The sequence below is a fragment of the Delphinapterus leucas genome, chromosome 3, assembly GCF_059928025.1.
Source record: "Delphinapterus leucas isolate spDelLeu-1000000601 "Yukka" chromosome 3, BTC_Dleu_Yukka2, whole genome shotgun sequence".
In the NCBI taxonomy this organism is placed as follows: domain Eukaryota; kingdom Metazoa; phylum Chordata; class Mammalia; order Artiodactyla; family Monodontidae; genus Delphinapterus; species Delphinapterus leucas.
In genome coordinates, this window is record NC_143131.1 from 125992428 (window position 1) to 126018079 (window position 25652).

Sequence of the window (25652 nt, forward strand, 5' to 3'; positions counted from 1 at the left end):
TTTGGGAATAAATGCCTCTAAGTTGTTCTTTTTACCCTCATTGTATAATACTTTATAAAATAAATGTCACAAAAATAACTAATTGGATTGTCAAAGAATAGCACTTAAGATGAATATGATATGGTTCTCATGAATACTGACCTCTTTCCTTGACACCCCATGACTGGATTGGTCTGCTTTTCTGTGTTTCTGTAGCATCTTTGCTAATGTCAACTACACCGTGTGTTGTAATTCCTTGTTTTAATGTCTATTTTTCCAGTAGACTATGAGCTCCATGAGGTCAGGGACAGTGTCTGCTTGTTCACCGTTATATTCCCAGCTTCTAGCACAATGTCTTACATGGTATGGGGCTCAGTGAATAATTGTGAACTTAATAAGTGGTAGGAGCCATCATATGAGGTATGTTGATGCTGGTGGATGTATGAAATCATTAAGGATTGTCCCTAAACAAAGATTTACTGTCCCTAATAAACAGAGGGAGACATAAGGAAATAACAAACACAATGAACTCTGTTTTCTTTTTACATTGGGAAGCATTTGTTTTTCAAGATTATCTACATATAAAGTGTGACTTAGTCTTATAAACTTTTCTTAGGAAACAAACTGCCAGTTTGGGTATCAGGAGAGCAGGAAATTTAGCTTTGAACCCCACATTCTGATCAGTTAAGGAGTAGGGGAAGGAAGCAACCCATGAAGGTGAGAGGCTGAAAACTGGAGCATAGAAGGAGAACGCTAATAGAGGATTCTTATTTGAACACTGTGATGAAGGGATGGAAACAGACCTGTTTTTGTTTGTCTTCATTTTGTGGTACTGGGAGAGGGAATCAGGACCTATTATTGGTTGTAACAGGAGTATGAATTTTGGCTGTTGTATGAAATGGTGGCTGCTGTTAGAAGATTCCTTGTCAGTGAAAATAGATTGTTCATGAAGCTCCTTCAGGAATACTGTGGAAGGTGGCCTCCAGTGGGTCACCTAGATCAGTAGTTTTCTCTTCCAGAAACCCAGTGTTTTGCTTGGGTTCAGGGTCCTTGGAGAAAGTTTGATGGATAAAACTCTTGGGCTCCCTTTTAGGCTTCAACCAAATTAGCTGCTTTCAATTGTTTTGCATAATAAGATTTCACAAAGATTTCGAATGGTGGAGGAAAGGGTTCTGGTGTATTGAAAAAAAGAAAAAAACAAACAAACACTTGAACTAGATCTCTAGAGTCCCTGTCTAACTCCAAGCCTTTGGGAATTTGTAGTATTTGTACCTCGTTTCCCTATCTTTCTTTGTAATCTTTCATGTTTGAAGTGAGAGAGTTAACCAAGTGGTAACCCTGTAATCTAGTAGTAGTAGCAGTGTGCAGTATGGTGGGATTTAATTCATAAAGGTCAACCTTTTTTCATTCGATATATGCTCTGCTACAGAGTGACTCTCAAAATGAAGACAGTGACTTTTAGTGTCTTGTCTTGGAATATGTATGTGCTTGTTAAGTTTTTGAGATGAATTTAGAATTTGTATTTAAATAATATCAACATAATATTTGTTTTTATAATGAAACTATGACGTTTTAGAACAGTACTAGTAAATAAATTAGGGCCATACTAGGCAGAGTTTGGCAGGTAAATGATTGCAGGTTTTCTAGCATACTGATAAATACATTGGCAAACTGTTCTCCCTTCCCATGTCTCAGTTTACTTATTTGTAAAATAAAGAGAATAATCTATCTCAGAGGGCTGTTAAAAGGATTAAATTAGTTAATACAAGTAAAACCCTCAGAAAAGTGCCTGATACACAGTAAGCACTCAGTAAATATTTGCTGTTATTGTTATTACATTGACGTATCTATGATGCATTCATTCATTCAGTGAATGTTGAGTGCCAGTTCATTGAATAAATGTTCATTTTAGCTCATTGTTAGTGGCTGACATTGATACGAAGATGAAATGACAATGATGTTGTCTTCAGGGAGCTTTTAGTTTAAATGGAGAAATAAAACAGATATACAGGGAATTACAGAACCATGTATGATGTTTGGGGATACAAGTGACTTATTAGAATAGGTGGCATTTAAGCTGGACCTTTCAGGGATGGGTAGTATTTTCAAAAAGTGAAGTCAAGAAAGGTATTCTGGGCAGAAAAAGCTAAAACAATTAATGGCTTCAGAGGCATTGGCAATGGGAGATGACTAGGATATGGTATGGAATAAAATTGAGAACATTTGGGGCTAAAGCATAGCTCCAAATGTCAGGCATTGAAATGTATTCACTAAGCAGTAGTAGTCAATGCTTTAAAGTTGTTTAGCAGGAAAGTGGTGAGTTTAATCTACCAGTAGTATTTAGGATGGGTTGAGTGCCTAGAGACGAGAAGGTTGATTAGACTGTTGGAATGGGCCAGGTGTGAAGAGCGCAGTGTTATGTTTGATGTTGATATGTTTGAGACAGCGGAAGGTGATCTTGTTTTGGAAGAGGCAATTGGAAATGGCAGTCTGACTGTATTCCTTTGGGAACCAAGTAGTAGAATGGAGAGTTTCCTTGGTGGAGTTTACACATATGCAGTTGAATGTGCTCTCTTTGAAGGAAAGACAGCAAGGCTAAAATTTGGATTTTCCTCTCGCCTTTTTTAGAGGTTGCCAAAACAAAGCCACGTCATGCCATGAAGCGGAAGCGGACAGCAGATAAGTCCACCAGTACCAGTGATCCTGTGATTGAGGATGACCATGTGCAGGTGAAGGAGAAAATCCTTGCTTACCTTTCGGTCCAGCCAAGTTCCTGAATAATGTAAAGGAACTAAAGTTCCCATCTTTACATAGTTTCTTTGCCCTAAAGAGAAGAGACTGGTAGTAGTTGCTTCTCACTTGTGCCAGTGAAAACACTTAAGCTTTAAAAAAAAAAAAGGAAAGAAAGAAAGTACAGGAAGATACATCTTTTAAATTTTTCTTCTTGTAGGTCCTTGTATTAAAATCCAAAAATCTTGTTGGAGTCACTATGACCAACTGTGGAATCACAGATCTAGTGCTGAAAGACTGTCCCAAGATGATGTTTATCCATGGTATGTATTTAGGCCCATGTCATACAAGAGCATCATGACTGAGTTTAAAGCATTAAAGTCTCATAAATACTACAGGAACATTACTTTTTCAAAAGAATCATTATTAGATTTTTCTAATTCTGTCCTCATTCTGTAGTTCTCAACTAATTATTCCATCGTATTTACAAGGGACCATGTGCAGAGCCTTGGTTCATCTTTTAATATATAGCCTCTCCTCCAGTTTCCTCCAAATGATAATTACAACCTGATCTGACAGAGGTTAAGTTAACAGCATATGTGGGCTTTGGAGTCAAGTAGGCCTCACCTTGAATCCTGTCTTTGCTATTTTCTAGCTGTGTGATGTTGGACATGTTTTATGTATGTTTTGGGAGGAGGGGGGAATAGTGACTGAGCTGTAAGTGCTTAACTGCACTGGATTTGATTGATATCATCAATCATAACCTCAATTCATGGCACATTATCCTTAGTCCAAGCCCCACTTTTCTTTTCAGTCCCATTTCTCCCTCATTGCCAGTCGCATCGGCTCCCATCACCTGTAGTCAGGTATTTAATGTTATGTCCTTTCAGTCTATCTTTCATGTCTTTTTTTATAGACATATCTGTCTCTGAACAAATAATAGGGTATTATTTTGTGTGAGTTTTTAAATTTTTAGATACATAATATGTCTCATACATGATCTGTTTATTTTTCCATTATTACTCAAATTTATATTTTTGATACCTATCCATATAAAATTATGAAGAACTGACTTGTTCCTTGCCTTGTGCAGTTTATATATATTCTGCATACAGTTTTTTCAGTGTGTGAAGTATACATAATTTTACTTACCTTATAAAGCATTTGTGAAGGTTAAATGGAGTGGTTGATACATGCACACATGTGTGTATATGTGGATGTATGTACCTACACATAAACACAGTAGAGGGTCTGACCTCTAGTAAAAGCCTAGTAAATGTTCATTAGTATTATTAGTATGGCAAAAAGATATTTAGGGGCTTTCTATTTTTTGCACTTCTCCAATACTGGTAGTAAACAAAACAAGGAAATCCTTAACAAACATTTTGTCATAAACTAGGAAAATCCCAAAAAGGAGAGATAAAACAAATTTAAGCACTACCTCTCTCTTGAATTCTAGAAGACTCCAGACATGGGGACCCCAAACCCCGTGTTTACCCTTACAAGGTGGTACTTTATCTCATGTTGAAGTGTCCTCCTAAAACGGAACGGGGGTCTTTCAAAAGCTCTGAGATCATAGCCAACAGCAGAGCCCAGACTAGCGTAAGAGCTTTCAGTGTGTCAGCACTCTACTCTTTGAGGTCTGAGACTCTACCTTCGGACTCTGCTGGTTAACTTCTCATTCCTGTCTCTATTCTGAGCTCTCTGAGAATCTGACTGGTTTTTACCTCTGCACTTGACTTTGCTGATTCTCTCTATATCTTCTTTAACATTAGTGGTGGATCACATGGCCTCAGGCCCAATCTTTTCTCCTTAAACCAAACTTTTTAGCTCAGCTTATTGTGGGACAGAAGATCTTAGATAAGAAGCTCAGTCCCTGGACACCCACTGATGGATGGGTTGTCTGTTAACGGTGGATGAGATGACTAAATGAGATTAGAACTGACCTTAGCCAAGTCTGGTTTTACAGCAGGGAACCACTGAACCCTTATCGCCATCTAGTCCTCTCTTCCCTCTTTTCCCGTCCCCAACACTGCTTCCTCTTCCTCCTGCCGTGTCACAGGAGAAAATGAGTCTGAAAGGCGTAAGACTTGGTCAGTGTTCAAACATCAAAATTACAGGGCTAGATTGCTCAGTAAGATGATGACATTTGGATCAAGGATGTTACAGAACATGTCTTTTATGAAATGTTTAAAAGGTCAGGCATGTTGGCCTTATGGCTAGAATATCTTTGATCTGATTCTGTCTCTTGAGTTGGACCAGGTTGAAATCTATGGTAAAAACTGGATCAGATTGAAATGTGAGATTAAAAAAAAGGAAGGGGATAATTTTCTGAAGTTGGTATACTGTTGTAGTTAAATGTGTCTGTTATATCACAGTTACTTTTCTCTATAACCTCAATATTTTGTGTGTTAAACGGGAAGAATATTTAATCACGTTTCAGACCAGCACTTTCAACAGAACTTTTTGCAGTGATGGAAATGTTCCGTATCTGTACTGTTCGATATGGTAACCACTGGCTGTTTGTGACTGTTGAACATTTGAACTGTGACTAGTGTGTGAGGAAATAAATTGTTAGTTTTATTACACTTCAGTTAATTTAAATTTAAATAGCTACAGGTGGCTAGTGGCTGCCACATTGGACTGTACATCTTTAGACCGAAGTATCCAAATATTTCTGGGTCTTTTTTTTTTTTTTTTTTTTTAAGGTTCTGGTTTTATACTTGAGGTAAGAATTAAAATCAACACTGCTCATTTCCTATGGGTGAATGTAAGATAACGTATGTGAATTATCCCAGGAACCATTACCCCTAAAATTGTATAGTTCAGTAGTTGCCGTCATTCATTCTCTTCCATATGTATTTCCTAAACAATCCCTATATTTAGGCAACTCATTCTCCGGAACTTGAATTTCTTGCCAGTAACATCTTAGATAGGAAAAGGTATCTCCCTTCTAGCATGAGGGTGACTGCCTTCTTTTGAACAGGACAGAATCATATTTTCAAGTCATTTTGATGACTGTCAGTTGTCCTTTGCACTAGTACTTGACCTATGTTAAAGATGTTTACATCTGCGATATTTTATGCTAATAAAAGGTATGCCACTCCTCCAAAGAGGATTCCAAATAGGTTATACGTTGCTCTATTATTTTGTATAAATTATTTGTAGAGCTTACCATTGTTTTCATTTTGTAGCTACCAGGTGCAGGGTACTGAAACATTTAAAAGTAGAAAATGCACCAATTGTAAACCGATTTGACTATGCACAGTGCAAGAAACTGAATATGGATCAGGTACTAGACCAGATACTAAGGATGCCTCCTGAGAGAAACCGTATCATATACCTACGCCCCATGCAGCAGGTAATGAGCTCTGCTTCTTTTTGATGATCACATATTGCAGTGATATTTTTTAGTGTTCAGCCTTTTTGAAATTGGCTTTTATTCATTTGATGAACCCACAGTAATGATTCTTTAGATTCTACAGAGTTTTTTTAACCAGCCTAGACTACCTTGCCAACCTTCTTCATCAGTGCTTCTCTGACAGATTTTTGTGGGCTTTTAGCAAGTTATATGATGAGGGGAGTTGTTATACAGCAAGTTTTATACTTATTAGAAGTTGCCTGTGGTAAAGAGCACAGACTCTGGTTTCAGACTTCCTGGTTCCAGTTCTGGTTCACTGACCTGTAGCAGATTACTTAACTTCTATGTCTTAGTTTCTTCATCTCTAAAATTAGAAGAATAAAAACCTGCTGTTACTGTGATGGTTAAATTAATACATGTTAAGTGCTAGAATAGTTGCTGGAATGTACTAAGCAATCATATGATAGTTGCTGTTACTATTATCATCATTATTATAATAGTAAACTTTTTATAGTATCTATGAGATGATGGCTGTTAGCTGAACCTATTGTGGTAAACATTTCACAATATATGTAAATCAAACCATCATGCTGAAGATATGGCACGTATATACAATGGAATATTACTCAGCCATAAAAAGAAGCAAAATTGAGTTATTTGTAGTGAGGTGGATGGACCTAGAGTCTGTCATACAGAGTGAAGTCAGTCAAAAAGAGAAAAACAAATACCGTATACTAACACATATATATGGAATCAAAAAAAAAAAAAAGTTCTGAAAAACCTAGGGGCAGGTCAGGAATAAAGACACAGACGCAGAGAATGGACTTGAGGACACGGGGAGGGGGAAGGGTAAGCTGGGACAAAGTAAGAGAGTGGCATGGACATACATACACTACCAAATGTAAAATAGATAGCTAGTGGGAAGCAGCCGCATAGCACAGGGAGATCAGCTCGGTGCTTTGTGACCACCTAGAAGGGTGGGATAGGGTGGGTGGGAGGGAGACGCAAGAGGGAGGAGATATGGGGATATATGTATATGTATAGCTGATTTACTTTGTTACAAAGCAGAAACTAACACACCATTGTAAAGCAATTATACTCTAATAAAGATGTTAAAAAAAACCCAACAACATCACGCTGTATACCTTAAAGGTATACAGTGATGTGTTGTCAATTATTTCTCAATAAAACTAGGGGAAAAAAGAGTAACATTGTGTGTAAGACTCTGTGCTTGATGTCAAAAGAAGGTTTAAAGGAAATATGAACCTTTGCAGTCAATGTTTGAACCTGGCCTCAAAAGAATCATTTCAACACACAAATTGCTTGTTGAGTGTTTATAATTTGCTGGGGCTGAAAAATAACACAGGACATCATCCTTCTTGAGAAGTTTGCCTTTCCACGAAGGGGGTAGACATATATGTCATTAGGATGACAAAGTGGGATTTCGTAAGTAAAATAGGGATGAGTGCGTTCCATGAGAAGAAAGCAATGTGAACAAAGGTTACAAGGGGGCAAGGAAGTGTGTTCTGTCTTTAGGAATGGACACTAGTCCAGTTAGAATGGGGTATATGGTACTACACATTCACAGTTCTATAGTGCAGTCAAAATTTAAACCTGTAAAGGATATATATTCGGAAGTGGATTGCTGGGATCAGTTACCTGAATCCGGATTCTCTGGTTTAATTCACATTTATATAACAGTGAGATGTAAATTGCTGAGCTTACTAAACAGTTGAATTTGCTAAGCCTCATCCCTAGCATGGCAAGCTGCGTTCAGGGTGGAATGTGACTCTTTGATTTTCAAATCAGCCAGAGGTTTAAAAACTGAGGTCCCAAGGAAAGGTTGTTCAAGCCCTAGGAGATAGATTTCTAAGGCATTCTCTTCCTTGGTCCAAAATCCTCTCTCTCGTGTTTTCCACAGGTGGACACACTAACGTTGGAGCAGAAGCTATTTAGTGGTCCCTACCCCTATCACATCTGTATTATCCATGAATTCAGTAACCCTCCCAATGTCCGGAACAAGGTGCGCATTCGCAGCTGGATGGACACAATAGCAAACATTAACCAGTAAGTTATCTGCAGCCCCTGACGACCTTCTAACTCAGTTCCCAGAGCAAGGATGCCCACAAACAACAAATCCTAATTATTTTTTATTTTAAATGATTTCATCTGGGCTTTTCAGGCACTGAAACATGAAATGTAATGTGAAAAAAAAGGGAAATGAGGACTTAAAACTAAAATGCGTACATATATATTTGTAACTTTTTATTTTCAAACTTAGAGAAGAATCACAAGAACAGACCGTACATGTACATTTAGTTTCATTCCTTTAGCCTTACAGCATGGAAAAGAGATATTAAAGATCTTAAAACTGTGATGTTTTACATCATCAGAACATTTGACTTTTTATGCATTTGTTATTTTAATATTTTGTTTGAGACCTTCATTAGAATCTAGGCATAACACATTTTGATAGTTCCTTTCTAACCTACATCCCAACATTATTTTCAGTTTTATAATTTTTATTTAATTTTTCTTGTTGCCTCCAGAGAGCTCATTAAGTATGAATTCTTCCCGGAAGCCACACGAAGTGAAGATGACTTAAAGAAGTATCCCAAGTACCCATGGGGTAGAGAAATCTATACTTTAGAAGGTGAGCATTTATTTGTAAATGGTTGGAAAGCTAAATAACTGTTAACTAATTAGATGGAGAGACATTTCTTAGGGAAGATTGGAGTAGGAGCCTAACAATTTGTCAAAATAATGGGAATATTGAATGTCTGCAGGTAGCAGGGCCCAGATAGATAGTGCTCTCCCTGTATGAGTCTTTACCATCCCTAAAATAATCAGCAGTACTGAAACACAGGAAGTGAAAGAAAACGGAAACTTGCTATACAGTTTGAAAGCTGCAGTGACTTGAGGAAACCTGTGTCGGCCTCTTTATTTTGTGTGTATATATATGTACACATATATAGAAAGGGAAACTGAGGCTTAATGGAAGCAAAGGATGACCAAAAATCACATGACTAAATAGTAGCAGAGCTAGAATTGGAATTTATATCTGATGCTGCTTTCAAAATACTAACAGCGTTCGGCCCTATCATTACTTCCACCCCAGTAGCACTGTTGATCTGTCTTCTTTTAGGTGTTGTGGATGGAGCGCCGTATTCCATGATTTCCGACTTCCCTTGGTTGAGATCACTACGGGCAGCAGAACCCAACAGCTTTGCCAGATATGATTTTGAGGATGATGAAGAAAGTAATTATGTCCTGACTTGATTTTTATTCTCTAGTTTGAGGTTATCCTACGGTGTTAGATACTTAGTATTTTGTCTGAGTTACGAGCGGCGCAGCTTTTTATCACTTCCCATATAAATGTTTTTGCTTTTTGTTATTGTTTGGTTCACCCCTTGCTAAAAAAAAAACAGCTCTAAATGTATACAATAGATAACCAGTTGACTTACTAGGGATATATGAAGGTTGGTGGAAAGGATTCCTTCAGACAGATTGTCCTACCTAGATTTTTTTATTACCTAAGTGTTTATAATCTTGTCACTCCTTATTGAAGAATTTGGTCAACTATATTGTTTCAAAACTGTTCCCGTTATACTAATTATTCTGCTACTTATGAGCTGCTTCTTGTTGGGTAGCATGTGGGAACTTATGATTTAGGTGTGGATACTTGATGGGGGAACTTGAAGGGACTCTGGAATATAGTTCTTCTAAGTGTTAGCACCCTTGAATATCCATTTGTAGGAAGTTAAAAAATATATGTTTTAGGAGGAAATCGATTTCATAAACTACATGTATATATGTATGACTTACCTCTCTGGTACATTTTTCACCTTGGGCCTTTAATCATGTGTGCTCTTTTTGGCATCAAACATAGTATATAACCAAACTGATGGGGACCCATTCCATGAGCTATACATACATCAGTTACACTGCATGAGAGTATACAGGCATATCTCATGGACCAGCTAAATCAGAGTGGCTTTCCAAATGATTCTGATAATCTCGTTTCCCCTTTTCTTTCTAATTTCCAAGGCACCATCTATGCTCCTCGAAGGAAAGGGCAGCTGTCTGCAGACATCTGTATGGAAACAATAGGAGAGGAAATTTCAGAGATGCGTCAGATGAAGAAGGGCGTGTTTCAGCGAGTAGTGGCAATTTTTATCCACTATTGTGACGTCAATGGAGAGCCTGTTGAAGATGACTACATTTAACTGGTCCCTCCTCTTTCCAGCTATTCTGGCAGTAAGCTGCTGGGGCCATCCAGCTGCCAGAGAGCTTCACAGAGGCTTGCGGCGTGCAGTTGGGAGGCTCCGGTGCATTTTGGTATATAGGAAATGTATACGGAACATTGAAGTTGTATACAAAGATTTGTACATAGAGGAAATACACAAAGATATTTCCTAAGTACCAACTTTATATCATATGTTTATACAATTTAATTTAAAAATTCATTTTAATGAAGGCAGAGAATTGGGAAGAGTTCATTTTGTTCATTTTTCCAGGCAGTTCATAAGGTGTCACTTTCTGGCTGAGCCCCTGTTTACTATATTCTTAATCATCACTGTCACGCCCTTAAATCTGTGCCTTTTTCTTCTCGAGCAGAGCTGTTTGAGTAAACCTGTTGAAGCGTCTTTTTGTCTCTTGTGCTCTTTTTGTGTTACTATTAAAACTCCAACTAAACCCTATGGTCAGAGGTGGCTGTATGTTTGTTTCTGTACAAAATTGTGGTTCTTTTTCCTCTTGGTATTGTAGTTGCCATATTTCTTAAAATGAAGTAAAAAAAAGACTCATAGGTTTAAAAAAAAACTGAGTTTGAGGGGGAAATGGAAAAGTTTCCAAAGCATTTCTAGTTATTTATTTCCATATTGTGTATATGCTTTATCTTGAATATAAAAATAAAAATTTATTAAAAACTTTTTTCTTGCCTTGGAACTGAATCCCTCATTTTAAAGAAGAGTAGCAAATACTACACAGAAAAGGAATGTGTAGTTGTGTCTAAGTAAGATTTCAGTGTAGTCTAATCTCTGATCTCTTTTTTTAAACTTCTGTGGCTGCAAGATGTTTAACTCACAGAACTCTTTATGACAGAACACTGGGAACAGCAGAATTTCCCCAAATATCTGGTCTTCAGGAGATGGCCTTTCTCCTTTCTCAAGGAGAGAAATTCACCTGATGCATGGCAGTGATAATATGCAGTATCATAGTGTCAGGGGTTAAAGCAAAAGCAGCTTCAGAGCAACACCTGTGTCTGAGGGCTGGCTTTGTCACTTGCTAGCTGAGTGAACTCAATAAATTGCACAAACTGAAGTTCTGTGGAAATATTTTAGAAACTCTTCCCAAACAGAATATGTAATTATGGTCTATATGAAGTGTAAGGGTCCAACCCCTTCACTTACAGGGGATTAATTGAAACCCAGAGGGAAAATGGCTAACCCACAGTCAGGGGCTGGTTGAGGCCAGGCGGAATAAGAATTCAGTGCCTAATTCCCACCAGGCTGCCTCTACCTTCATCATTAATATTCACAGAAATGCAAGAAGCCAGCAAGTATTTCCTAACAAACACTCATAGTATGAATGATAATCAGTTTCTTTCCTCAAAGTTCTCTGTTTTCCAAGACTTTAAGTTCATCTACTTACATTAGGAAGAATGTTTGGTGCTGCATTCAGTCATCTCTTTATTACCTTGTTTTTAACTCAGCTCACCTCTCCTAATTAAAAGAGTGTGTTCCACTCTCCAGGTTAAAACTCTGATCACTAAAAGGTGGGAAACAAATTACAGGACATTCTAGATATTTCAAAGTAATATAGACCCCCAATTCTCAGCTAAGACTCGATCAAAACCTGTTTTTTCACTGTAACCGTAACCAAATAATGTTTAGATGTAAGGCCACTAGAGGCCACTGCTCTCTAATTTTTGTTGGTTTGTCTATCTCACTGTCTCAACCTGATCCACTCTAAAATCATTCTAAAGATGCCTAGACTGCAACAACTAAAAAAATGAAACTTGATAGATGCATTTGGTAAATGTCTGTGGAATGAATGGCTGGACAGTGAGTGCCCTACAGCAGCTATCAGCACACTTTTTCTGTGCAGAGCCAGATAGTAAATATTTTAGGCTCAACTATGACAACCACTCAGCTCTGCCGTTGTAGTATGAAAGCAGCCATAGAGGGAACATCAAGGAATGGGCATGGCTGTGTTACAATAAAACTATTTTTGGAAACAAATTTGAGTTTCACATAATTTTCACGTCACAAAATATCTTTTGTTTTCCAACCACTTAAAAAAGTAAAAACCATTCTTAGTTTACAGACTGGAGGATTTGGCCCGTAGGTTGTCATTTGCCCACACCTACTTGCCACAGGGAACTGAGTTGTGTCTGGCACATTTTTTAAAGACCTTAAGAAATGTTTCATGGATGGATTACTGAATTAATGTCAAATTTAGAGAGAGAATCGTGTCCCTCTTATAATGCTGCCAGGTGTGTGAGTCCTAACAATCTCTCTAAATAATAACTGGCACCACAATTCTTCCAGGAACTTCATATTTGGAATCAGAAAATCTGGGCTCACATTCTGACTCCCTCAGACGACTGCTGGATGACGTGGATGGTCATAAGCCCTATTCTGGAGCCTCAGTTTCCTCATCTGTAAAATGGCCCGGACTAACACACCCACCCCACAGGGCAGCTGTGAAGGTCCAATAAGAGCCTTCAGTAAACTGGACGATGAGATGCAAGTGGAGGTAGTATTGCTTCCACCATAATTCCCTTTATTATGAAAGGGTTATCTTTTATTTTCTTTTTTTAAACTAATCTTCCTATAACCTTCTGTTCCTTAGACCAGATCCCAGGACGGTAGGAAACAGAGGTAGAACTGGTGAGGAAGTAACGATACCGTGAAAGCATTTTTTAAATCGTTTACCAAGTGCTTTCCATATACATCCTCATACCAACACTTTAAAATATGTATGATCATTATGTCCCCCACTTCACTGTTGGGGAAACTAGGGCGTAATAGGTTAAAATATCTTGCTTACAAAAACAATTCTAAAAAGTAGTGGAAGCCGTCTGACTCTAAAGCCCGAGCGATTGAGCAAAGTGGCTTAGTTCCTCAAAGGGAGGGAGGAGACCAGGTGAAGCCCATCTGAGGGCGGGCCCTCCCCCAGTCAGAGTTGCTGCTGCCGCTTCAACTTGAAACAACTCCAGCTGACCTTCGCATGGTTAGTACAGTCCCAAAATACGGAGGCTGCTGATTTTCTGATGCAGGCCTCAAATGACCCACTCAGACACGGGATGCAGTAAAAACGTAATAGAGACAACACTGCAAACTATACAACGTCTACCGTATGAAATACACAGCAACTAAAGAGAATGAATAAAAACCACGTGTTGATGTGGTATGACGTTGAAGGTATACCTTCGCAAAGGCAAGTTGCAGTTATTATATACTGCATCATCTTATTTATATACAAAAACAAACCAAAACCATGTATTTTTATATGTACATTTTGACATATATAAATGTACAGAACACGTTCTTGAATTATATAAGCCAGGTGATGAGGGCAATTCTTGGGAGGGGAGTGGAACTGAGTTGGTGTCAAGGGGTATTTTGTGGTATCTTTATTATTAGAACTCTTTATAATGGGGGTGGAGTGCATAAATACATTATTTGTATAACCTGTCATTTATATAGTCTAAAAATATATAATTTGCATATTTACTAATAAAATATTTAGAAGAGGAGGAAGAAATCACTCCATGAGGATGGAGTGACCCTAAGTGTTTTCAGCCCTGATTTCTGCCCCGTATAAGCTCTGTGTCCTTGAGCAAATCACTTTCCCTGACAAAGTCTGTTTCCTTTTCTATAAAATGAAGTCAGTAATCCCTCCCCGCAAGCTGCTGGGAGAGGCTCAAAGATCTTGCTGTGAAAGCGCACAGAAGCTGTAAAGTGCTGAGAAGCCTGCAGTGCTGAGTTGATGGGACGTATGGGAACATTTCCATGTAGTGTTCCAAGTTCCAACTAGAAATGTGAGGAAGTCAAACTGCCTTCCACTGGGGTCCCTCCTGCTGTGGGCAGCCCCAGCGATGGTCTGAAACACAAAAGACTAATCCTCTCTTTGGCTCACACACCTGATTCCCAGGGTTCTTTGCTGGTTACTCAGTGACTCCAGGCTGCTGAATACTGGGAAGACTATGAAAGATCAGTGTGGAAGGGCCTTTCCTCCTGATCAATCATCTACCTGAATCCCTGCAATGTATGAAGATGGAAATTGAGGCTCAGAGAGTGAAAGGGAGCAGAAGAAGGTACAGAGGGTGTGTGGCAGGGTTTCACTCTGGAGTAGGCATGTCCCAAGTTCCTTTCCAGGTCCCAGGATGACATGGAAGGGAAGTTCTTAGGCAGCATGAGGAAAGGGGCCAGCCTTGGCTTGTTCACTGCTCCCTCCTGGAACAGGGTCTGCCACGTGGATGTGGAGTAAGTCAGTCCAAATAAGGAACCGTGTTGCACACGTCTAGGACCATGGGCTTTAGAGTCAGACTGCCGATGTTCCCATTCCAAACCACACTTCCCAGGTCTATTACCTTGGACTAGTCACCAGATCTCTCAGCGGAGGCATGCTCATCTGGAAAGCAGGGTAAATTCTGGTACTTATCTTGTAAGGGCCTTATGAGGATTAAATGAGATGATCCATGCAAATAAAGCACTTAACATAGTACCTGGCAGAAAGGAGCTCATTAAATGTTACTTCTCTTGTTATTGCTACATTATTACATTATTATTATTATTTTATTATTACCTAAGACATGTTCTGGGGAGAGCTGAAAAAGGAAGGAAAAGGAAAGGAGAAACCTAATCTGAACCGAGTGTAACAGTAGTTAAAAATATAAGCAGTTTCACTTCCTTTCTCTCTATGCTGCCACAATATGCGGAATGCAGCTTGTCATGAAATCACATTAGCTCATAAAGTTTGGGAGTTCTCTCTGGTAAATTCCCTTTCACCTCTTCTCGGCTTAAAGAACCCCTCGTGGGAGGCAGGTGCCTTAACAGCTCTCTGACACTCTCCCTTTCAAACTCGGAAGCAGAGAGGAGGCTCTGTGCGTTGGCTTCCCGTTAGAACTTAATCATCTTGCTTTGTTTTCATTGATTCCTCTCTATGGCTGCTTTCTATTAATGGCAATTCTGAATTTCTACTTGGGGTACTGATACAGTGTTTCTTTCTAAGATAAATTTATGTAAGTGAAAACTTGAATTGACTTAAATAAAAATATTAAGTAAATAACAGTATAGGCAAGACACACGTTTGGTAAAAATACTCGGGTGACACATGTTGGAACACTCAACAATCCTACCAGCTCAGAGATTTTCTCCATTTTGTAGATGACATAAGTGAAGCAAGTGCTGGTTAAGGCCCAAAGTGACATGATGTCCCAAACTCAAGCCTTCAAATCCATCCCTGATTTGTTTAAATTCAAACCAAATATTTGGCCTCAGTTTTCTAGGCTAGATGGAAAAGAGATTGCAAATTATGACTAGAAGTGGTAAGTGCATCAGTCTTTTTTTTCCCCCCTCTAGAGCAGCTATTACAGTAAGGACTTTGACTAGAGTAAAGCAGAGTAATACAGAAAAAGAGAAAAGCAATATTGATCTCTCACCAAAGAGAGATATAACACCAAAGAGAAAAACGGGTAGACAGCACAGCACCAAGAAGGCATTACTTTTGTCCTTACTTGAAGAAAATAACAAAGTCTATTTAATGATAGCCACTCCCCAGCAATCCACCCCACTTCCCTCCCTCATCCACCCCCATGCCCACACCCCCATCCCCCAGCTAGACAGAAATTTGCTTCAGGACAGAGCAAGTTAGCAGCACGAAGTGGAAATGTTGGTGAGATAAAAGGTGAAGTCTCAGAAAGAACGAGTTTTTCTGCAAACACATACTTGAGTGTTAGTTGAAGTTGGTTTTCATCCCTTTTGCTTCCTAGCTGCTGATCATGAGCTGGATAGGGAGTTTCAGGGCTTCTACCTGGACAGCCCTGTAGGCTGGAGAGTCAAGGTGCAAAGCAGCACAGGTGAACCCCCTTTATCCCGGGCATGGGGCAGTCTAATTGCAGCATCCATCACCCCAGTGACTGTCAAGGCCAATCTGGCAGATGTGGCTGGGGCCATGGGCCCTTCTCTCGGGGAGCATCCCTTCATGACACTGCAGGCTTTCTGAAAGAGGATGGCCTCAGAGAAGACAGCAAAGTACTTCCTTCCTTGACAAGCTCCAAGTCTCCTCCTTCTGAGGCTTTCACACACATGCCATATTACCTAGACTCCCGGGAGCCAGAGATTTAAATAATGCCAGGCTAGTAGCTGTCCAGATAGAGCAAGCCTGCTTCTGTTCTGTGAAGCTCCAACGTGAGCATTTGGTGCATCACCCACACCATCCCAGCTCTGCTCCAAAGACACAGCAAAATTTGCTTGTGAGGCCCTCTCTGCAAAGGGGTCCTTCTTCTTGACAATGGCAAGGGCTCCTATTCCTGCAATTGCTGTCCTTTCCCTGAACCAGGGTGCATGTGACCTCTACAGATACCATTCATAGGCTGGCCCACACAAGCATGACCAAAGAGTCCAGAAGATATGGACCCGTGACATGGTAAGGTCTCATTTTCCCATCTATGTTGTAATCTATAGATCCCTGTCGAGTTCAAGTTGCCATTTAATATGGGAGACTGCCACTGAGAAATAATAGTTTGCATACGCAGATATGCTTGCTAAGCTCCTGGGAAGAAAAACTTTTCATAGGGAAGAAATCCTACTGTATTTATGTATGTGTGTATGCATGTATGTATTAAATAGTAGAAATTATTGACTTTGGAGGTATTAAAGTTTACCAGCTGCCTCAACGCACTAAACGTTTTCCTCCTCACTGTGAGCTGGCTCTATGACTGTCTTAGTCTTTCCCTAAGAAGCTCTCTGTGCTTTGATGAGAGGAGAGACCACATTAAGACAGCATGTGGAAAACTCTGGACCCCCAAATTCACTCATCTCTGCCTTTTCCATGAAAAAGTGGGGAAAAAAAAGGAAATGCAACTCTGAGGAGTCTTATTTAGCCCTCAGCACAGGGAGGGTTCCATCTAGGGGGTGACCAACCAGCCTAGTTTGTCTGAGATTGAGAAGTTTTCTAGAATGTGGGACTTTTGGTGCTAAAACCAGGGTGCTGGTCACCCTAATCCTATGTGGAGTCTGACCATTTCTGGGGACAGAGAGAAGAGGGAGGGCTAACGAGTTCTTCCCTCATGGATGAAACGGGTGAGTAAGAGGCAACTGTCGCTTCTGAGATCACTTGGGAAGGAAGGAGGGGCCAACAGCCCAAGTAGAAGGGCAAGGAGAACTGGTGAGGTTAGAAACTTTGGCACAGCTTTATCTTGTAGTTCATGTTACGTATGCTCCCAACCATCCCCCACATTGCCTGTTCCCTAGGCTTCCCTATAAGGATCAGCAATTAACCCTTTCAGTGGGGTTTTTATCAGCAGCCAAAAGAAAGGCAACTGTAAAACCTCAGAGTCTCAACCTGAGGGGATAATTCACCCCAACATAAAGTCATTTGTTGGTAGCTTTGACATTAGGGAAGCATCTCCTTAGGAGATTGGAGGAAATGAGATACTGGAAAAGGTGTAGAAAAATGGTAGCCCAGGAACTTCACAGGCAGGAGGCCAGTGAAGTTTCCCAAGAAAGTAAGGCCCTAAAAGGTGTCTTATAGGAGCAACTGAGTTTCCCTCCCAAAATCTGAATTGTAGGACAATTCTCAATCGACATTCTCGGTAAAGATGTAGGTCCTTTCCCCATTGTCATGGAAGGGGAGTGAATCAAGATTTACTTCAAATGACCTCACAGCCAGTATGCCAATGAGAAAATGTCATCTTTAAACACACAGACACACACAGACACACACACACACACACACACACACACACCAGACCAGCTGTAAAGATGCCTTCTGGTAATGGATCCAAACCAAAACCTAAGCAGAGTTTCCAAAGTCTATCCCCAAGAAAAAAAGAAAAATATTCAGGTCTATGAACCAAAAAACACGGATGCTTCACTTGTCATAATTCAGTTCTTCTGGACAGACACTTGGCACTACTATCAACCTAATTTCATTAATAAAAGCCTTGATTAATTCACCCACCAATGAAAGTCCAGAGGAAGATGGCCAGAATGGAGAGGAAATAGGAGCTGTTGAGTTCAAAGAAAAGACTTAAAAGGGTGGGTAGGCGGCAGATCATTGTCTTCCGATATTTAAGGGCTCTCAGTGGAAGAAGGGGCCAACTGCTTGTTCCCAGATGCAACTAGAGCAGAGACAAATTTGTGTTCCAACAAAGGAAAAACCTTCCTTATAACTAAAGCTTCTCCACAATAGAAGGAACTGCATTAGGAGGTAGTGAGCTCCTATCCCTGGAGGTGTACAAGCAAAGACTGACCAACTTCCAGGGACGCTATGGAGGATGCTGCTTCTGTGTTGGCTGCGAGCCTGCATCTGATGGTGCCTGAAGTCCCTTCTCAACTCTGAGATCCTCCATGCTCTGGCCTTGGATCCTGTCCAACCCTGTCATCCATGTACCTTTCCTGGGCCCTTGGTCCCACTGCCCCATGCCTCACTGGTGGTGATGAGGGTCAGGAGAGATGCCAGGGTATCCTGTTCATGCAGACATGAATGGGAATGAATGGCTTAGTTGTGAGCCACGTCCTCAATCAGAAGCATGATTCCAGGGATTCTGGGTCATGGTGTATGGGCAGCTTCTCGAATTCCTGATGATGTCCACTGTGCAGAACTGTGTACCTAGGAAGGATGGAAAGAAAGCTTGAGAATTTGACAGGCATCCTTCAGATGCACCGAAGACAGCACTCCCACCCCTCTTGACTTCCTTTCTGCTGTACACTTCCGAGAGCATGGCGAGGTGGGGCCACGCAGGGGCTGGTACTTCATCAAGAGGGAAGCCCAAATAACAGCATCTGAACTGTTTATTTTAAAGGTGAGGAACTGAAGTCCTGGAGGAAAGGGGTACATGGAGGGTGAGAGGCAGAGCTGGGATTGGTACCCAGATTTATTTCCCCATAACAAAGCCTGGGGCTCTCGTGTTACTCATCAAAATGGACCCTATGTACCACTTCAAGCAGTATCTACATATGCTCAGTTCCCAAGGGATGGCTCTGGGTTCAGCAATAGCCAAGTTCTGACTGAGGTTAGTAAACCACTCAGAGCCTGAAAGACAATGTAGCTCTGTTTGTTAGTTGGATCCCTTTTGGTGACATCTGGGATCGTAAACCCATTAGATGAATCCAACAGCAAGTTGACTCTAAGCATCAGAGTGAAATTTACTACTTGACAAGTGTGTATTATTTTTCTGCAGTATCACACGGTTACACTCAATATGTTAACTGCATTTAAATCAACCTCAACTGCAAGTGGGTCCTGTCATCAGTAACCCAGTTTCCAGCACCTGGCAGTTATTCTTATGACATTATACAGTTCAGGAGCGCTATTACCTCTCATTCCCAAGGCCAGTGTAAAGCCCATTCAGTAAAACAAATCAAAGAACACATACCACTTACCTGGCATCATATGTTGACAACCAACTTGGGGGTGGTTTCTCAAGAATTATATTGATGCTTTCCTTTGAATTATAATAATTTATTGCTCACTCATGTTGGCTGGTTGGTATATACAAGGTACCAGGTACTAAACTCTCTCCACGCATTACCTTATGTAATCTGCACGACAGCCCCATGAGATGGTTATTATGTTTATTTTTCATTTAAGCAAAATGACACATAGCTTCAGTGACTTGCCCAAAGGAGTACAGGTAATATGTGAAGATACAGCCAATCAAACCTGGTCTATCTGATACCAACACCCACGTGCTGAACTGGTTCGCACACAAGCCATGGAGTAGGTGTAAATTTAAAACAGTGAGTCTTAATCGGAACAATCTGGAGGCACTTTTGGTTGTCATGGCAGGGGCGATGCTACTGGCAGATATCTAGTGGGTAGAGACTGAGGATGCTGTTACACATTGTTCAATACACAGCACAGACTCCCACAACAAAGAATTATCTGGCCACAAATGTCCATAGTGCCCTGATCTAGAATAAAAAGTCCTCCTAGCTGGATAGAAGCAGGTGTTAGCTGAGGAACACAAAGTGAAGGGCATGAGTCTGCTCTCACAGAACTGTCACTGCGGTGCTGCTAAGACAGAGGTAAGCAGACGGAATATGGCCTGAAGAACCACAAGCACCTGCTAGGTGAGTGTTGAGGAGAAGAATGAAGTGGGAAGGGTTATAGAAAGGGTCGGATCACACAGTCTTCATGAAGGCAGCCAGGGCAGGTCCCAGTGAGATATGTGAGTAGAGGCTTTAGGGAGGTCAGCATGCCAGCTACTGAGTCATAATCTCTCAGCCTCAACACCACCCTTCTAAGCTTGGCTTTGTGCTTCTGCAAACCAAATGTTGGCTTGTCGGCTAGCTCCTATCAGGCTCCTCCAACTGGCAGAGCCTGGAAGCCTGGAAGGAGGAGAAGGACCTTGCTGCTCCTGTGAGCCTGCTACCTACTCCTGCTTCTCGTGAGCATCACCCCAGCCACGCTTCGTCCGCCCAGCAGCGGCGATGCCTGGCAGTTGCCTTGCAGTAGCAGCGGAAAGTCTTGTTTACAGTCTTTCCAACTCTTGCATAACCAGCTTCACGGCAGCCCCTCAGAGATAGTGCCTCCTCCTCAGAGGTCAAGTTTCTGCTCTGTGGGATCCCTCTAAGTCTCTACATTTTTTTGGTTATTCCCTTTTTTCCCTCAGCCCTAGAGGGAGCAGTTGCTTCCTCCAGTTGCTACCTCCATATACACTATTAAAATATTGTTTAAATAGCTGGTGTGGTTTCTGTCTTCTGTCTGGATCCTGTGAGATATAATGAAGAATGGAGGCATGTGCATATCTGGGAGAAGAACATTCTAGGTAGAGGGAACAGCAACTGCAAAGGGCTTCAGGCTAGATCCTGTCTGGAACGTCTGAAGAAAAGCAAGGATGCTGGGCGCCAAGGCAGAAGGAGTGAGGGGCGGAATGGAAAGAGTTGAGAGCTGAGGTCAGTAAGGTAGCCGGGGCCAGAGGGTTGGCGTGGAGGGGCCACGGCTGGCAGGTCCCGATAAGGCTTTGACTTTTCCCACATGTGAAAGGTTTGAGCAGCGCCCTGACATGATCTGAAATGACTTCTTAGCAGGCTCTCTCTGGTTGCTCTACTGAGAGTAGATGGAATGGAGGTGGGGTGAGCACAGGGAGACCAGTTAGGAGGTTACAGCAATAATCCAGGTGACAGAGTAGTCTGCTGTTATACTTCATACCAGAAGGTTTAGCCTCTCAGACGCTGTCACATGTGTCAGTGCTTCCCTTGCCTTGGCTCACCAGCTGGAGGCTGTGTCATGCAGCATAGTGACGAAAACTATGACTTGAGTCCGACAGACCTCATTCCCATACCAGGCTCTACCACTTAACCAGCTCTGTGATATTTAGCAAGTTATTCAATCTTTCTATGCCTCATTTTCCTCCAGGGTAACTGTGAGTGATGATACCGACCTCACAGTACTGGTGTGTGGACCAAATTGCATCACGTATGAAAAACACTAGCACAGGGTCTGGCACAAAGTAGAATCTCAAAATATTGAAACTGAAATTATTCTGTTTACTTCTTTCCCTCAATGCCTCATTTAGTTATGAGTATATAATAATGACAAGAATTATATATGCACAGCAGTTTACTGTTTAAAAATATTTTCCTCCTTTTTTTCCTTTATAGGTAAAACCTAAAAGAACTCAAGATGTAGAAGGTTCCCAGATCTTGTCTTTCTCCCTTATCAGAATCACAAGAGCTCTTTTGGCAAGCAGGTGTACCAAAACAGCACTAACTGATTTTCCCACCCATGACTTTATTTATAGGTAGCTCTTCAGGCCAGGCAAGGTAGGCAATAAGACCAACATTATACAGAGGAGAAAACTGAGACTCAGCTCAGTTACGTGAGTACTGAGCATCATGGTAAGTGAGTGGCAGAGCCTGGCCAGGACCACCGTCAGATGCTTGCCTGTTGCTCTTGCCCCTGAATGGCATTGCTTAATGACTTAAATACAGGTCTTCAAACAAGGGCTCAGAACCAAACACCCCTGTGAAATGGGGCTGTACTGCAGTATCCGAAAATCATACACAGCTCATTTTATGAAGGAATTAGGATATACACCAGGCATAATTTTTGGTAATTACACACATGACTTCATTTTTATCATTTACTTTTCACAACCCTAAGTGGTAGCAACTATACTGGGACCTACCTTACAGATGAGAAAACTGAGGCTCAGAGAAACCAAGCAGCAATTTATGTAAGGTCACAGTGTCCACGATGCCCACACTCTTAACCTCAAAACACACTCCTGAACCTTTGCCCTGTTCATGGCCAATAAGCCACGTTCACTGGCAATCAATCAAGTCCACATGAAGAGGGTGTCCTGGTTGAGGTACCTTTTGGTATTTCTGATCATATAAGAAGATATACTGCATGGAATCAGGCACACGTCTACAGAAGCCTTGAACACGTCTTTCCTGAGTATCTATTTCTCATGTGCTAGTAAGTGAATTGTTCAGAGTAACAAGTGGAGACTCCCCTTCTCCAGAGTTCAGTGGAAAGGCAGCAGCTCTCGTTCCATGTGAGGGTGAGCAGACAGGCATGTGTTCTGTTACAACCTTTGGGTGGTCCTCTCACCGCGGTGGGTGATGCACCCAGAAAGGAGGAGCTAGTCTGAGATTTCCTTGGCAGGACTCTAGCAGAGGGCAGTGTGTCTCACATGGAGTCTGGCCTGCAGAGGTTTTCCCAAATCTCATGAGATATATTTTTAATTTGGTATTTTCACTTTGATAGTAAATAAACAATCTGAGCAGATTTGGGATGACCTAGAAGCCACCTTATGAACTCATACTGCCTTGGGAATTCAGAGCTTGAATTGCACTCAGGTCCACATGATGTTGTGGTGACAACGAATGACGGTGCAGTGTTTCTCTAATAAGGGTACATGAAAGTACATGATACTGCAGAACAGCATTCAAATCCTGACTCTACCATGTACTAGTTGTGTGACCTAATCAAGTAGATTAGTTCTACCTACCTCACAGCTTTGCTGGGACGATAAAATGAACAGCTATAAAGGGCTTAGCAAAGGTCTGGACATGTAGTGGGTGCAGAAATCTTCGCTGGTAAGGAAACCAAGGTGCAAAAAATGTGAATTTCCCAGGGTCAGAGAAGGAGTTATGTATGGAATGGTTAAGAGTATAGGCTCTTGAGTCAGAATGCCCGGGTTAAATCCTACCTCTGGCACTGACTAGCTCTGCGAATTATTCAAAACGTTCTGGGTTGTTGTGGGCATTCAGTGAAATAACGCACGTAAAATGCTTATTACAACAACGACAGCCAGCTAGTAAGCACTCCATAAATGTTTATGAGAGCTGTTCCTATTTGATGACAGAGGTAAGGCTTGAACACAACGCTTGATTGCTGATTCAGTGCAGAAATCCATTCTTTAATAATTAATCAAATGTTTGTTCACTTAGTCATTGATCACAGGGCTGAAAGAAAGCTTCAAGATGGCTTTACAGACAAAGAAACAGCCCCAGAGAGAGACAGTCATCTGTTCTGAGTGGCAAAAGTCTCTCAGCTCTGTTTGGTGTAATATCTTACTTGCAATCTTGCAGCTGTGCTGGGGAAAGCAGACCCCAGATATGTGGGTGTACCTGGGCAGTTCCAAGTCCAGATGAAAAAACCCAACTGCTGTTTCCCAAGCAACAGCAAGGCAGGAGGCAGCTCCCTTCAAGCTGGGTTGCTTTCCCTCTTTACATTAATTTACTCAAGCATGACTGAAGCCACATTAAGTTTGGTAATTACCTGAGGCTACAATTCATTCACTGAGCAATTAGCATCACACTTAGAGCAGCCTGGATGTAATTAGTCGCATAATAATAGCCCCCTCTGCCTGCGCAGCCTAGTATTATAAGGAAATGATTAGACTTTATTACACATCATCCCGGCCCTACCCCGCATGGCATTGCTCATATGGAGGCGACTGCAAGATGTTTTAATTATTAAAACGCATGGTGCATGAGTTTAAAGAGATTCAGCCCTGAGACAGAGTTTCACGAAAGCCGGAGCCCCATTACCTGGAAACAAAGATCTCATCTTGGGTGTTTTTTGATGTTCAGGGAGAAGTGAGACTTTCAAATCTTAGGCATTTATTCATTCAGCCACTTATTTGTTTAAAAATATATTTTGAGTGCCTACCACTGTGTCACGCCCTGGAGGTAACAGGGCGGTGAGGAAAATCTACAGTCCCTGTCTTCGAGGAGCTCACAGTGTAGGGCGGGAGACCCACAGTGAGATGGAAAATCGCAGGCCTGAGAAGTGTTAGGGATGAGAGGTATTTGGCGGTGCTGTGAGAACATGTCATAGGGGATGTGGCCGAGGTTAGTATGTCAGGGTAGCGTGACTGAGGAAGTGAGGGAGATGAGAACTGAAAGATGGGTAGGGGTTAAGCCGGTAAAGAGGAGGAAGATGTTGGCAAAAGGGCCAGCAAGAGTAAAAGACCACGGTCCTGAGGGCAGGTGTGCCTTGCGAGAGTAGAACAGGGCGAGCATCACTTTAAGAGGAGAGTGAAGACTCAGAGACTCACCCTGCTAAGGGCTGTTATGCCCATCATAAGAGCAGTAGGAAGCTAAGGTAATGAGAATGGATTCATGAGGACTTCATGTTTTGGAAGAACATTCTAGCTGTGGTGTGTAGAATGGGCAGAGGTGAGGTTGGAGTGGGAGCCCAGAGGCAAATCAGGAGCCATCTTAGCTTCCTATTGCTTCTATAACAAATTACCACAAACTTATTAGCTTAAAAGAGTGCAAACTTATTATCTTACAGTTCTGGAGGTCGGAAGGTCAAAATGGGTCTCAATGGGCTAAAATCAAGGCGTTGGGCAGAGCTGCATTCTTTCTGGAAGTTCTAGGGGAGAACGCCATTCCTTGCCTTTTCCAGCTTCTAGAGGCTGCCCACATACCTTTGTTCGTGGCCTCATTGCTCTAACCTCTGCTTCCACCATCACATCTCCTTCTCTGACTCTGATCCTCCTGCTTCTTTATTACAAGGATGCTTGCAGGTTACAGTGGGCCCACCCAGATAACCCAGGATAATCTCCCCATCTCAATACTTGTAGCTTAATCACATCTACAAAGTACCTTTTGCCACCTAAGGTAATACATTCATAGATTTGGGGGATTAGGATGTGGATCGCTTTGGACATTATTTTGCCTGACACAGGTGATTTCCTTTTCTTTTTTTTAGATGGAATATGCTCATTTTAATTTAACATTGTTATTATGCTTAGAGTAATTTTTTTTTTTTGGCAGTGTGGACTGGCTCTATTTTTATTTTTAAAAATTTTTATTGTTAATTTACAATGTTGTGTTAGTTTCAGGTGTACAGTAAAGTGAATCAGTTACACACATACATCACAGGT

At 41.2% G+C, this 25652-nt stretch overlaps 1 protein-coding gene across 10 annotated transcripts in view; it reads left to right on the plus strand.

Annotated features, from left to right (window-relative positions):
* Window positions 1-11002, plus strand: part of FBXO38 (F-box protein 38) — a 53544-nt gene extending 42542 nt beyond the window's left edge. For all 10 annotated transcript variants that reach the window (XM_089909473.1, XM_089909471.1, XM_022590035.3 and 7 more), the window contains 7 exons: window positions 2608-2708; window positions 2930-3032; window positions 5904-6070; window positions 7992-8137; window positions 8620-8723; window positions 9216-9329; window positions 10118-11002. In XM_089909473.1, the coding sequence (XP_089765599.1) occupies window positions 2608-2708; window positions 2930-3032; window positions 5904-6070; window positions 7992-8137; window positions 8620-8723; window positions 9216-9329; window positions 10118-10296 (914 nt within the window). In that variant the 3' untranslated portion in view covers window positions 10297-11002. The remainder of the gene's footprint in view (window positions 1-2607; window positions 2709-2929; window positions 3033-5903; window positions 6071-7991; window positions 8138-8619; window positions 8724-9215; window positions 9330-10117) is intronic.
* The last annotated feature ends 14650 nt before the right edge of the window (window positions 11003-25652 follow it).